Here is a 15113-nt window from a genome sequence, read left to right as displayed (position 1 = left end):
TTATATGTAAGTAGTATTTTTTATATTATTTACTGCCAACTCAGAGACATTTAATAATTATTTAAACTATTCCTTAGTAACGATTTTATTCCGGAAACAATTGCTAAGGACTGGGTTCTGTAATCATTAAATGACTTTGAGTAGGACAGTAAACTTGGAATGTGTAGAAATCCTAGATGATTATCATATTACATTTCTTTCTTTCTTACATTCTGATACAATAATATCATTAGAACTTAAAACGGGATACATATTTACAATATTTATTAGTTTTTGCGAATTTCCGATATTTAACTTTAATCAAAAGCAAATAAACCTATTAAATATCCCGGTTTAAGTTCTAATGATATTACCAGTGACCATATCAGTTTAAACACTTATATTCTGATACAATGTTTTTGTTTCACAGACGACAACGGCAGAGAAACAAGCGTATGGCAACTTACAGTGCCTGAACGGAAAAACGCTGCAATTTTTATCCAAAACACTACAGTCAGACCTTTCATATTCATAGGCTCAAGTTTCAAATGCTTTTACTGCAACCAACACGAGTCCGATATCTCAGTACTATTCGAACACAGTGCTACACATAAAATGGGGAACGCAGACGAAATCTTCAACAAATATGTCGTATACGGCAAACGCAATTTGCAAGTCGACATTTCCAAGTTAAAATGTCGGATCTGCGATCTAAGTTTCCCAAATTTGACTGTTATAAGGGAACATCTAACACATTTGCATCAAATAGAATTCTGTTCAGCTAGCAATGGGATGACTGAATACAAAATGGAGATGGTAAACCACATGTTCGTGTGCCATTTGTGTGGAGAACAGTTTCACAATTTCAATCTGTTGAATTTCCACGTGAACACTCATATTGGGAAGGTCGTTTGCGAGAATTGCGGCGCTGGATTCGTAAACCAGCACTCCTTAGCGACGCACAAAGAAACCCATCTACTGAAGCTCTACAACTGCAAGCAATGTGACAAGAGTTTCTTCAAAAACAGTCAGCTGAAGTACCATGTACAAATCGTGCATCTAGGAAGGGAGAGGAAGTTGAAACCATGCCCCAAATGTGCGGAAGCTTTCCGCGAATATTCCAGTTTGATATCGCATTTACGACGTGTCCACGGAATTGCTAAAAACTTTCCTTGTTATGTCTGCAAATGTAATCTGCCGTCTCGTAGGGCGTTGACCGAACACCAAACGAAATATCACACTGAGAAGTACAAATGCGAAATGTGCTTTAAGTGCTTCAGCATGGAGTCCAAATTGAAAGACCACATGCGAGCCCACACAGGAGAAAAGAGTTTCATCTGCTTCATCTGCAAGAACGCGTACATGCACAAACGGAATTTGGTTATACACATGAAATGTCATATGTCGACGAGCATGCATGAAGAGGTTGACGAATTTACAATGCAATCGACGAGCATGCATGAAGATATTGACGAATATACAATGCAATCGCATGACGAAGATGAATGTACAGTGGTGGACATTTCCGCCTAATCATATTTTCTTTTTTTAGCTTGAACCTGCTGTAAATCAAGCCATAACGCTATAGATGTTTCATGTTATAGAAAAGCCATAACGTCGCAACTTAGTGACGTAAAACGTGTAATTCCTAAGTCAATGGTCCGATGGGGTCAGTGATGAAATTTAATATTGTTCGCCATCCTATATGGGGCGGAGCTAGAGAGCGGCTCTCATCAGGTGTAAGTAAAAATTAACATAGTGGTGGTCAGGCGGATGTGACCCGCATTGTACCTAGGTAGATGAAGCGAAAGAAAAGTAAAAGAATTTTTCATTACATTCCTTAAGATTAAAAGATCTCATAATTGTAAATATGAGTATGACTATTAAAGACCCTAAGGTTTATGGATCTTTATATCTATACTAATATTATAAAGCTGAAGAGTTTGTTTGATTGTTTGTTTGAACGCGCTAATCTCCATAACTACTGGTCCGATTTGAATAATTATTTTTGTGTTGAATAGTGCATTTATCTAGGAAGGCTATAGGCTATAAAACATCATGCTATGACCAATTGCAGCCAAGCAGAGCGGGTGAAACCGCGCGGAAGTAGCTAGTTATAGATATTCTTCAATCACATTTTGAGCAACATAGTTGCAAAGCAAGGTGCTCGTAATCATCACATCAAGCAGTAGTGGCAATCGCCACCATCCTCCCAGCTTGCCTATTGTGAGATTTGATGGCAGTTTTGATTTGATATATAGACTGCCTCGTTGGCCGAGTGGTTGCAAGTGCGACTGCCGGGCAAGGGGTCTTGGGTTCGATTCCTGGGTCGGGCGAAGTAATACTGGGATTTTGATTTTGGGCCGGTATATGGCAATAGGCTCACCACATGGGACTTATAACATGAATTGTGAAAAGTGGGTGTAAACAGTGGCATTACGTGCCATAATGTGCACCTCTGCCTACCCCTTCGGGGATTAAAGGTGTGACGATATGTTTTGATTTGATCAGACTAACCAATCAGAGGGATTAGTACGAGTTGATTTGATCAGACTAACCAATCAGAGGGATTAGTACGAGTTTGCTTTGCGTTGAACGAAAATTAAACGAGAGCGCGATTGGCGCTATGATTAGTCGGTTCTTAGATCCTATAAAGCAAACTCATACTAAGGGTTATTGATTGAGAATAATGATAGGTTTTCAAGATCTCATTCGTTGTAAGTAATAAAACTACATTTTTATTAATTGTACTCATTCAAGTAATTATTTATTCAACATTTTAATACCTTATATACATATATTATGTGATATTGTATAATCTAACTAGTCTAGTATATTCAACATAATTTACATTAAAGATCACAGTAATTGACTAAAAGCTATTCACTACCCGTTATTTGACGAATGCGTAGATAAGCGTCCACAAGCCCGCATCGTACGCACTCCGTATGACATCGTCAGTACGCATCACATGTAGGCATTGCCGATGATGCGGTCCGTACTGTGCGGATCAGTGAACGCAGTTGTATAAGTTTCTATACAAGACAAACTAAATTCCGTTGCGTGCGATGCGTACGATGCGGACCTGTGGTGCATGCATTCGAATGACGCAACGTGAACAGTTAGGCTTACAATAATAATTATTTATCTAACTTAAATAGTAGTAGGTACTTTCAACTATGTATAATGTAGTAACAGAATAACATTATTGAATTGTTCATTTATAACAAAACTGTTTTATCTCTGTATTAGGAATCCTGAATTCGATACCTAACTCTAGGTAAAACATGAGGACGGCGAGCAAGGGTAGCTCGCCGCCCGACCAGAACCAGACGCGTGCGTACGGTGCCGAGCGTTACGCGCACGCTTCAAAGAGCCATCAGACCACCACAGATGGGGCCCAGTAGGGCTGATGACTACCTAGCGGGTTTACCGGGGCTTAGTAGGAACGGGGTGGTTATTGTCAGTAAGAGTCTGACACTCCCTCTCGTCTTGCCAAAGGTGGGAGAAAGCATTGGAGGATTTCCCTTACTCAAAAAATGGTAAAACATGAGTAGGTAAACTATAACAGTGGCTTTAAGGTGAAATTCAGAGAAATAATAAAACATTCTATGGCCAAGAGTAGAGTCGAATTCAGGATCCCATCCTCACTTATCAAGTAGTTGATTCTATGTAGATTAAGTACCTACATACATAATGAGGGCTACTGTTCTTGCTCACTAGATGGCGACACTGTGACATTGACCGTAAAATTTTAGACAGCAACAATAATTGGATTTTTTTTTTAAATAACTAGTAACTAATGGAGATTCTTGCTCGTTCTTCTCCATTCGAAGCTACACTTTGGAACGAGCACCTAGCTTCACTGACGGACAATTCAATTTGACGTTTCAAAAGTGACTAATTTAAGGATTAATTTAAATAAATTCTTTGACTTTGACTTTGAAGATTTATTGATAGGTTTGCGCCATCTAGTGAGCAAAAACGGTAAACCCTATGATAACAATTTTTATTATATAACAATCTAGTCAGCCGTGGTTATAACTAAATTAAACCACTTTATTTATTGAACTAATAAAATACTCACATAAATTATAAAGTTGTTTTACTTAAAGTCACATTTTTAAAACAAAATGCTTCTAAAAAGGTTTAGACGAGTAAAGGTGCTCCCATACAGCAGTTATATAACGTTATACAACAATGTGTAACAATATAACATTTGCAATAGCGTGTAACATACTCTACAATTACTGTTATAATTTGTTTAAACACAAATGTTAAATCAGTCTCTAACGTTGTATAACTGCTGTGTGGGAGCACCTTTAAACGTTAAGAACGGCAAGATGGCGCGACAATAATAGAAGCCATTCTTATTCTTTATTCTACAACTCTACCAGGGCGGAATAAGCCTAGAGAGCGCCCTAGGCAAGCACCTCATAGGCGGTCCTAATTTATTTTGTCCCCGCCGTCACTCTATGGGCAGTTGGACACGCGCGTCTCGCAGCGCCCCTCTGTAACCTGGCGCCCTAGGTACTTGTCTAGTTTGCCTGATATGTGGCAATAGGCTCACCCCCTATTACATGGGACTTATAACACAAATGGTGAAAAGTGGGTGTACATTGTATAGCGCCATTACGTGCCGTAATGTGCACTTCTTTGGGGATAAAAGGCGTGACGATATTCATAACATAACATGACGTCATGCATTTTAACCCTTTAACCGCCTAGATACGTATTTCCGTGTCCCTGCCGCTCATATCATATTGCTGCGACAGAGAACATGCTTGATTATCGGTCTATTCACACGATTGCACCTCCTTAGGTCCAATATTAGGTATAATTTTATATATTTTTTTTAATTATAATTTTTCCGATTTGTAGCCGCGTGCAAGACTCACGGTAATTGATATTTAACTGGGCGCTTAAAGGGTTAACTCCCGCAAAAATGCATAAATTAGCAGTAGTAACTACTAGTCAATATTCGCAGAATCAAAACATCCCCCAATTTTTTTACACCTTCTTCAAAGACCTCACATGAAACGAGTCTGAAATTGAACACTAGCGCCAATTATTTCCCTCTCTAATCCGGCCACACTATACTCTCGATCCAGGGCACATAGAACCGCACCCGGGTGTAGATACCCGGCTGACCGGAGTAGCCACAGTTTCGTCCGTATGACGTCACTCCTATCACGGTGTGCAGGCATCTTGAAAGTACCGGTTTCGCTTGTAAGGGGCCTCCACTGTCGCCCTGGAAAAGAGATTGTTTATGTGAGAATTGGGTAGTATCCTCGGTCAAAAATAAATTATTACAACTTTTCAATACAATAAAATATTCAAAAATAATCACACTCTCATTCATAGATGAACTACTTAATTTTCGATTTTTTCTAGCTAAATTTCTAGAAATAAGTCTGCTATTTGACGTAAAAATCTAAAGTACAAAGTTTATAAATATCATTTTTGACGTTTCAAATAAAGTATTGAATTTGACTAGTAGGAAACTAGTCTATTATTACTGGTCGATAACAATTGTGTGAGAGCCATACTTCGGCACGAATGGGCCTGATTGACCGGAGTGATACCACGGCCGAGCAGAAAACCGACGTGAAACAACGCTTGCGTTGAGTGAGTGAGGTTTCCGAAAGGCCCAACTACCATCCTTCTCAATCTTCCCAATCCAATAAAATGTTAACTTTTGGCGCCCAACAGAGACTACAAGTCCCACGTTGGGCGGCATTACAAATTGGCATGATCTGATAAAACCGACGTGAAACAACGCTTGCGTTGGGTTTCGTTGTGTAAGTGAGGTTATCGAAGGAACAATTACCCCCTTCCCCAACAACCCTTAAATTCCTAACCATCAAAAGGCCCAATTATAGTATTGGCAGGCTCAAAAGGCCCGCCACGCACTGTCTGAAAGTTTATGGCAGGCTTGTTTGGACCGCCACCGCACCAGGTGAAAGTAATACATTTTATTACCGCAGCGAAGGTGTTAAAAAAAACAATATTACATACTTCGCAAGTATCTCTAGCGCCCAACTCGTCTCCGTAGCACATCTGTATCGTGTGCTCAAGAGGCATCTGGGGGGTAGCATGCGGCATTAATACGAAAGAATGGGAGAGGCTGCTTTTCACAGATTCTTGGGCATTGCTGTAATGAAAATATTAAAGAGTATTTCATACAAAGTTCATAGAAAATTCTATTATTACTGGTCGATCACAGGTAAAGCCATGCTTCGGCACGAATGGGCCTGCTCGACTGGAGTGAAAACGGGCGACGTGAAACAACTCTTGCATGGTTCGTTGTGTGAGTGAGGTTACCGGAGGCCCAATTATCCCCTTTCCTAATGTTCCCAATCCTCGATTCCCCAACAACCCTTAAATTCCTAACCCCCAAAAGGCCGGCAACGCACTTGTAACACCTCTGGTGTTTCAAGTGTCCATGGGCGGGGGCGATTGCTTACCATCAGGTGATCCGTCTGCTCGTTTACCGGCACCCTATTCCTATTCACAGGATTCACAAATTGTTGTTGTAGGTCTTTATGTGCATGCGCAATGTGTGTTCGTAAACGATACAGGAGAAAATCCTAATGTGGGGCAACGTTTTCTGTTAATAGAAAAAACAATATTACATACTTCGCAAGTATCTCTAGCGCCCAACTCGTCTCCGTAGCACATCTGTATCGTGCCGTTGAAGCCCGTCAACAGGTGTCGATGTGGGGGGTAGTGGACCGCACACACTTCCTCGTAGTACGACTGGAGGGATCAGCCTGCAATTATACGCCAACATATTATATAGGGTGACTGGTAAATTAGTGAACGATATTTAAACACGTGATTGTACTCATGATTACAAACAACTTTCCCAAAGAAACTTTATTTGTATACTCATTAGTTTTATTTTTATCACAATAACAAAACTCGTGTCTCATACATATCAGTCTGCCAGCCCCTCAGATTAAGAGATTGAGGGGATTAGAGGGTTCGCCTTGCTTGCGTTGTGTAAGTGAGGTTTGCTTTGAGGCCCAATTCCTTCCTACCTAATCTTCCCAATCCCTGATTCTCCAACAACCCTTAAATGTTTACCCCCTCGCCCCCCAAATGCCAGCAACACACTTGTAATGTCTCTAGAGTTTCGGGTGCTCGTAGGTGGCGGTGACTGCTTACCATCAGGTGATTTCTCTGCTCGTTTACCGGATTATAGTTACCATGAAAAAAAAAACAGTCGTGGACATCTTTGTCTAGTGAGCCGCCTACTTAGACATCCGGGTACCCACAATCCAGGAGAAAATACTTTAGTAAATCGTTTTAAAAAACCACGACCCATAGAAAAGCATATCGCAGATGGTTTTGCAAAAACTTACAGCTTGCAAGGTATCGGCTAGCTCCATATTATGTCCGAGCGCCCCCCAGCCGGTGGCAGTCACCACTCCCAGGAAGTGGTCGTCGATGTTCAGGCACGCCGGGTACACGTGCAGGTTGAACGTCACCCTGGAATATTAGGAGGTATTTAGTTAAGGCTTTTTTATGGAACACAGCGGTCATCTGATGGTAAGCATACGCCGCCGCCTATGGACACTTGAAACACCTGAGGCGTTACAAGTGCGTTTTCGGCGGTTAGGAATTTAAGGGTTGTTGAGGAATCGGTGATTGGGAAGTTCAGGTTTTGGGTCTCCGGTAACCTCACTCATACAACGAAACACAACGCAAGCATTGTTTCACGTCGGTTTGCGGTGAGATCACTCTGGTCGAGCCGACCCATTCCCCCACACTTAAAAGCTTAAGTTTATTGGTAGTATTATGGTCGTAAGTGATAATGTCGTGGTGGCCTGGCAGTTTAACATGCATGCATGAGGGTGCGGGGTCGAAATCTACCAACAGCAATTACCAATGTGACTTAATTATTATGTTATCAGCTTACTCACGTAACTGTTTGACGAGGAACTCGACTAGTTTCAAGCCATGCTAGAGACTCATATTTATTAGCAGCATTCCGATTACTGCTACTGTTATTACTACTGGCAGTAGCAACGCGACAATCGCCGCGTCATGTGTCGCGGTAATTTTGACTTTGAGTTTGACTTTGCAGTCACACAACTAAAGAAAATAGAAAATATAAAACTATTTTAGCTAAAGAGTGACTCACCTTTTATTAGTTTCCAGCAGTGCTATGTCATGGTACTTGGACGGCGCGTGGTAGTCCGGGTGTGGCACTATACGGGACACGTGGTACCGGTGCCAGCGCTCCGGCGGGTCCGTGCGACGCAGGATACCCATCGCCACGAAACGGACTTTACCGCTGAAATTTTAGAGTTTAATTTTGAGTGACTGATGTGGGAGACCTATGCCCGAATAGTCAAACGCTACTCAATTTTAAGACGCTCTCAAAACTAGTTCTGTCCCTATCAATTCTTTATAAAATGACAGAGATAGCACGATATTTAAGTACAACTTAAAATTGAGTAGCATTTTAGTATTCGGGCGCTAGAAGGTTTGTTAGTAGCTACGCGGAAAGTAATAAATAGATCTGAATTGACACATATAGATATAATAGTCTTTAACAGGTCACAGAGAGCCGCTGGATGCAGGTCGCTTCCACTGGCCTATCTGGAAATTATTGGGGGGGGGGCCTATATTCAGCAGTGAACATCTTTTGGCTGATATGATGATGATTATGATAATGAAACGGCACAAAACCTGCATTTTATTTATCCGAGTAGCTCAAGATAAAATTACATTAAAGCCTGCCAGGGATGCGCGCAGGACGCGCCGGCAAAGTCAGTAAGAGCAGATTCTCACACAGTCACACCTCACCCAGGGTGGGTAAATCATTGGATGATTTTTATGGTATAAGACGGTAAACTAGCAGACGGATCACCTGATGGTAAACAATAGCCGCCGCTTATGGGTACCGAAAATTCAGAGGCGTTACAAGTGCGTTGCCGGCCTATTGGGGTTAAGAAATTTAAAGATTATTGGGTAATCAGCGATTGGGAAGATTAGGAAAGGGGGTAATTAGGCCTCCGGTAACCTCACTCACACAACGCAAGCGTAGTTTCACGTCGGTTTTCTGTGAAGCCGTGGTATCACTCCGGTCGAGCCGGCCTATTCGTGCTAAAGCATGGCTCTCCCACATCATCCAACCACAAAAGTAAGGAATAAGTAAATAATTAGTATATAATTAGTATTTTGACTGCACGGTTGGTGCGGTGGCTGGGCAACTGGCTGCCGTGCAACATGTAGCGGGTTCGATTCCCGCACGGAGCAACTCTTTGTGTGATCCACAAATTGTTGTTCCGGGTCTGGGTGTCATGTGCATGTGAACTTGTATGTTTGTAAACGCACCCACGACACAGGAGACAATCCTAGTATGGGGCAATGTTTTATAAAAAGAAACAAAGAAACAAAAGAATGTGTTGGGACATCAGCATGAGTTCCAGTTGTGGAGGTTTCTCAATTATCCAGGTCCCACTTAACTAAGTTTCACTGTAATTAGTACGTCAGCTATATCTTACAGCACAGCGCTAGAGATGCAGTGTCCGGCGGTGAGGATGAACCGGTCGCTGATGAGCGAGCCGCCACACAACCAGTCCGCTGTGTCCATCGACCCGCCGTAGCCCAGCAGCGCCTGGAAATGTTGGAACACATGGTTAAAGGCTATTTCAATGGTCGTATTTGTTGTAAGGAACCTAAACATATAACAAGGCAAAGTCACGCCTTTTATCCCGGGGTAGGCAGAGGTGCGAGCTGCGGACTACCTAGCGGGTTTACCGGGGCTCCGACTCGAAAAACAAGAGTAGGAACGGGGTGGCTTTTAGTCAGCAAGAGTCTGACACTCCCTCTCGCCTCGCCCAAGGCGGAAGAAGTAATTGGATGATTTTCACCCATCAAAAAAAAAAATAGGCAGAGGTGCACATTACGGCACGTAATGCCAATGTACAACCCACTTTTCACCATTTGTGTTATAAGTGTTAGTAACAGGAGGTGAGCCTATTGATATATGCTGGACACAATTCCAGACACTGTGCTAATACTGTGTTTTTTTTTCGAAAATATCGGGAATCGGGTTCGATTCCCGGGTCGGACGATGTAAAACTGGGCTTGTGTCGGTTTTTCGAAAATTTTTCAATAGTAGTACGGAGTCTGGAAATGTGCGCAGTATATGGCAATAGGCTCACCATACAATAACATGAAACTTACAACTTAAATGGTGAAAAGTGGGTGTACATTGTACACTTGTACAGTGGCATTACGTGCCGTAATGTGCACCTCTGTCTACCCGTTCGGGGAATAAAGGTGTGAAGATATAAAAAAATATATACATATATATAAAAATATGTCTTATTTAACTAGCCACTCCAGCGCAGTTTCACCCACTGCTATTGGTAACCCCCAAAAAGGCCGGCAACGCACTTATAACGCCTCTGGTGTTTCAAGTGTCCATGGGCGGCGGCGATTGCTTACCATCAGGTGATCCGTCTGCTCGTTTACCAGCTTATACCATAAATAACTCCTACGCACCATATGTGGAAACTGCCCCCTCCTAGCGTCCTGCCCGATATGAGCTGCGTACACGCCGTATCTGTGGGAGTACTTGTAGCATTGCTCCTGCTCGTGCCAGAGTTTCACCAGCCCTGAAGTAGGGCCGCAGCCTTCGTAAGGCAGGTTGGCCAGGTGTTCCAGACATACTGCAATTGGATTAAAAGTTCTACTAAGTCTTTGGTAAGCGAAAGCCGCAAAAAAAATGTATGTAGAGAACCATCTACATAATCACTGTTACATCCATTTTTGCACGCATATTTCAATATAAAAAACATTTTAGCTTAGTCCATTTCCACTCATTGCTAAGCTATGTGTACCAATGAATATGATTGGTGGAAGCCAAACGCATCCACAGCAACGTGACCGTTTCCACCGATACTAAGATCTGTAGCCGTGCGAACGATATGCGCAGCTATCAATAGCACACATCCAAAGCACGCATCTTTCCATATAAAACACAAAATGTAACTGAGTCCGTTTTCACCACTGCTAAGTTATGTGTACCAATTAATATGATTGGTGGAAGCCAAACGCATGCACAGCAACTAAGTATAGCACATCTTGATCTGGAGTTGTGGACTACCTAGCGGGTATACCGGGGCTCCGGCTCGAAAAGCAGGAGTAGGAACGTGGTGGTTTTTAATCAGTAAGAGTCTCACACTATCAGCCTGTCCCTCTCGCCTCGCCCAGGGCGAGAGAAGTCATTAGGTGATTTTCCTCACTTAAAAAAAGCGTAACACATCTCTAGTAGAAAATCACCCTAACTCTCTGGCCATGTTGTTGCCATGTCCATAGGTGGCGCCTATTGCTTACCATCAAGTGATCCACCTACACGCGTTGATCCCTATCCCTTCAGTATGTGCCCTATCCAATGAATGAATTTCCTTACCGTCGTGAGCTTTTCGTCCGGTCCTGAAATGTATTCCTCCCAATTTGTCGACGATGGCATGACTGGAACCAAACAAAATAAGAGTGGTTAATTATTGAGATCAAAACAAAATAATAAATTCGAATTTTCTCAACAACGACTGAACAGATTTCGATGAATTTGCTCAAATAAATAATTTTATGTCAACAAATGGCAAATGGCTCTCTTTCTTTTCATATCACATCAACAGAAGTGGCCACTGCATACCAAAGACCTATTCTCACTCGGAGAAGATTTGAGAATTAATCACCACCACGCTTGCTCAATGTCGGTTGGCGATTTCAAACTTATAATTAGAAATTATAACCGCAAGTTTACTTACGATGTTTTACTTCACCGTTTGTCAGAGGTGTCTAAATAATATTAGAAAGCACATATAACTCGGAAAAAGTCACATTGGTACTTGCCGTTGGAGGTTGTTAATTTACATAACTGATGAAAAGTGGGTTGTTATGTTCTATTTGATACTTACCTTTTGGGGAAGACCTAGGTGTTATTAACACATATTAATAAGTGTGGGAGAGCCATGCTTCGGCACGAATGGGCCGGCTCGATCGGAGTGATACCACGGCCTCACAGAAAACCGACGTGAAACAACGCTTGCGTTGTGTTTCGTTGTGTGAGCGAGGTTACCGGAGGCCCAATTCCCCCTTCCCAATCCCCCATTCCCATTACCGAACAACAACCCTTACATTCCTAACCCCCAAAAAACCGGCAACGCATTTGTAATGCCTCTGGTGTTTTAAGTGTCCATGGGCGGCGGCGATTGCTTACTATCAGGTGATACGTCTGCTCGTGTTTCATAAAATAAAATACATAATAATAAGTAGGTATACATACTCACTTACTTTATATGCCTGACTTTCTCGCAGTCTGTACAGCACACGATGGGCACGTTGCCTTGGAACGAGCAGATCTGGAACACATTACATGTATCGTGTTAAATCACTGATTACTGGCTTATTTTTATATAATATAGCCTATAATAACCTTTCTCAATAAATAGACTATTCAACACAAAAACTATGATTCAATTAGCGCAAACCAGTGGCTCTGGCGATTAGTGTGTTTAAACAAACAAACAAACTCTTCAGCTTTATACATATTTGTAGGTATTAGTTAGGTCTTTGACTGCCAATAGAAAACTGTTGAAGGCAAATCCTCCGCTAACGTCGGTCACCGGTGACCACCACGGCGTTCAATGTGTTAATTAATTCTCTGGTTTTTGTAATAAATATCGTGAGAAATACTTTTACTAAAAATAACGGTTTACTCACGTACATTAATGGAGAAAAGCTCTACTAGTTTCGAGTCACAGAAGGACTCTTCATGCAGCGTATCCGCGCGGCGTTATCGCGCCGGCGGCTCATGATAAATAGCCCCTCTGTGACACAAAACTAGTAGAGCTTTTCTAACTTTTAACAAAGTGAAGTGCTAAAATACCTGCCTAGTTACTAATCTCCCGATAACGCAAGCGCGGGCGCCTCACTGTTAACAGCTGATCATGCGAAAGCAAGCGAGTACTGTTGTTTTATTATTGTGGCAAAAATTAAACTAATGAGTATACAAAATAGGTTTCTTCGGGAAAGTTGTTTGTAATCATGAATACAATCACGTGTTTAAATATCGTTCACTAATTACCAGTCACCCTATATCATCGTACTAACCTGCGGATAGCTCTTCTGCTTGACATCTTGTATCATGGATAGGCACTGGCAGGCGTTCACACACGTCCCGTTCTTACCGCGCCCGTCTGAACACTGGGACCCTGCGTAAAATACCAAATATTTTTTTATTGTATAGGGCGTTTTAAACGAGAACAATGACAATATGAAGCATCTACTACTGATAATCGTATTTCTAGGATATATCGACAATTTTTTTTGTGGGTATAATCATCTACGTAATTAATTCTCCCGCCTTGGGTGATACGAAATGGACAGACTCTTACTGACTAACAACAGACCCCGTTACAAATGCATTGCCGGCCTTTTCGAGTCAGAGCCCGGTAAACCAACTTGCGGATAAGGTATCAGCCCTATTAGGCCCCATCTGTTGTAATCTGATGGCTCTTTGAGACGCGCGAGGATTCTTTTGAGGAAAAAAGTCCTATCGTGGATCCGGTTCCCGCATAGAACAACTCTTTTCCAGGGCAAGAGAAGTCATTGGATGATTTTCGCCCTCAAAAACACACTTTTTTTATTACAAAAAAAAAGTCTGAGGTTTCGGTGTACGGATCGAATTAATAGTACACATGTCATAATTTATTAGATTAAATGTATTTTTATGATACTACTTAATAACTGACGAGAAGGACGACACTGGGGAATCCCAACATACTTGTAGATTATGTAATTAATTACATTACCTACCTACCACTAGTTTTTGTCTAAATCTTCATTCGAGTGGAAACATTACTTTGAGCAAACGCTTATTTTTTATTTTTTTTTTACATTTGACGGGTCGACGTTTGGCCGCTATCTCGCCTGATGGTAAGTGATGATGCGGCCTACGATGGAGCACGTCTGCCCATAAGCAACCTATTCACTCGGGCTTTGAAGACACCCAGGTTATACCCATCAGGAAACACAGACTCCGGCAAGGAGTGCCACTCCCTAGCAGTTCGTACAAGGAAGCTTGAATGCAAGGCGCTTCGCTTTTATATTTTTGTTATAACTATCGTGAGATATAGGTACTAAATTAATTTAAAAAAAACACGGTTTACTCAAGTAAATATATGGAGAAAAACTATTCATTCATATCGTCACGCCTTTTATTCCCGAAAGCGTAGGCAGAGTTGCACATTAGTAACAGCACGTAATGCCGCTGCACTATGTACACTCACTTTACACCGTTTGCATTATAAGTCCCATGTAATAGAGGGTGAGCATATTGCCAATTCCTATATACTAGGCAAGAGGCTCACGAGTCCATACTCCGTGCTACTACTGAGAAATTATCGAAAAATTGCCCGAGACCCCTTATTCCCACGGATTTTGGAAAAAAATATTAAAAAGAAACGTACCTTCTTCTATATCGAAATCACATTTCGATGAATAAAAATTAAATATCAACACGTTCATTATAACAATAAAATATTTGTTATAGTACATTTTAAATTAGGTAATTTACGAAAAACTTCCAATTTTAATAAATAAATAGTTTTATGTAACAAGCGTTCACCCACATAAGAATATCAAATCAAACTGATTCTTAATATCCTTTTTTTTTTAACAAAATACTAGCCGAAATTACCATTTCAATCAGGATTGGCAAAAAACATAAAATAAAAAACATTCACCAAGTCTGTTTAGTTTGTTTTTTCTTAGCATTTATTTGCAATCTGCGGTTAATGAGAGTCGTTGTGTCATGTCATTATTTAACACCTAAGCACTTACGTATGAATGCTTAATTCAAGATTGTTGTAGTTTTTGTGCAAAGTGCATTGTATTTATCATAGGTGTAATTGAGGACGTCTTTGCTACATCGAAACTAGTTTTAAGAGAACATTTGGGTAATTGAAGCTGGTATTTTTAACACAAATGTTAAAATAATATTCTATTTTTGTTTCTCAAATCAATCAATATTAAGTTTGAGAGAGCCATGCTTTGGCACGAATGGGCCGGCTCGACCGGAGTGATACCACGATCTCACAGAAAAC

General features: G+C 41.3%; 2 protein-coding genes and 1 pseudogene across 2 annotated transcripts in view; 2 read left to right on the top strand and 1 right to left on the bottom strand.

Annotated features, from left to right (window-relative positions):
• Positions 1-1681, top strand: part of LOC118278916 (zinc finger protein ZFP2) — a 48540-nt gene extending 46859 nt beyond the window's left edge. The window contains exon 5 of the mRNA XM_050703496.1: positions 410-1681. Within this exon, the coding sequence (XP_050559453.1) occupies positions 410-1512 (1103 nt within the window). The 3' untranslated portion in view covers positions 1513-1681. The remainder of the gene's footprint in view (positions 1-409) is intronic.
• LOC118278870 (gastrula zinc finger protein XlCGF26.1-like) overlaps positions 1-15113 on the top strand; it is a 206449-nt gene that overhangs the window by 70890 nt on the left and 120446 nt on the right. The window lies entirely within an intron of this gene.
• On the bottom strand, positions 3115-14628 carry LOC118278956 (venom protease-like; annotated as a pseudogene).

This window comes from Spodoptera frugiperda, chromosome 24 (genome assembly GCF_023101765.2).
Source record: "Spodoptera frugiperda isolate SF20-4 chromosome 24, AGI-APGP_CSIRO_Sfru_2.0, whole genome shotgun sequence".
NCBI lineage: Eukaryota > Metazoa > Arthropoda > Insecta > Lepidoptera > Noctuidae > Spodoptera > Spodoptera frugiperda.
The sequence above is the reverse complement of the archived record's forward strand: the minus strand, read 5'-3'. Positions and strand labels throughout refer to the sequence as shown.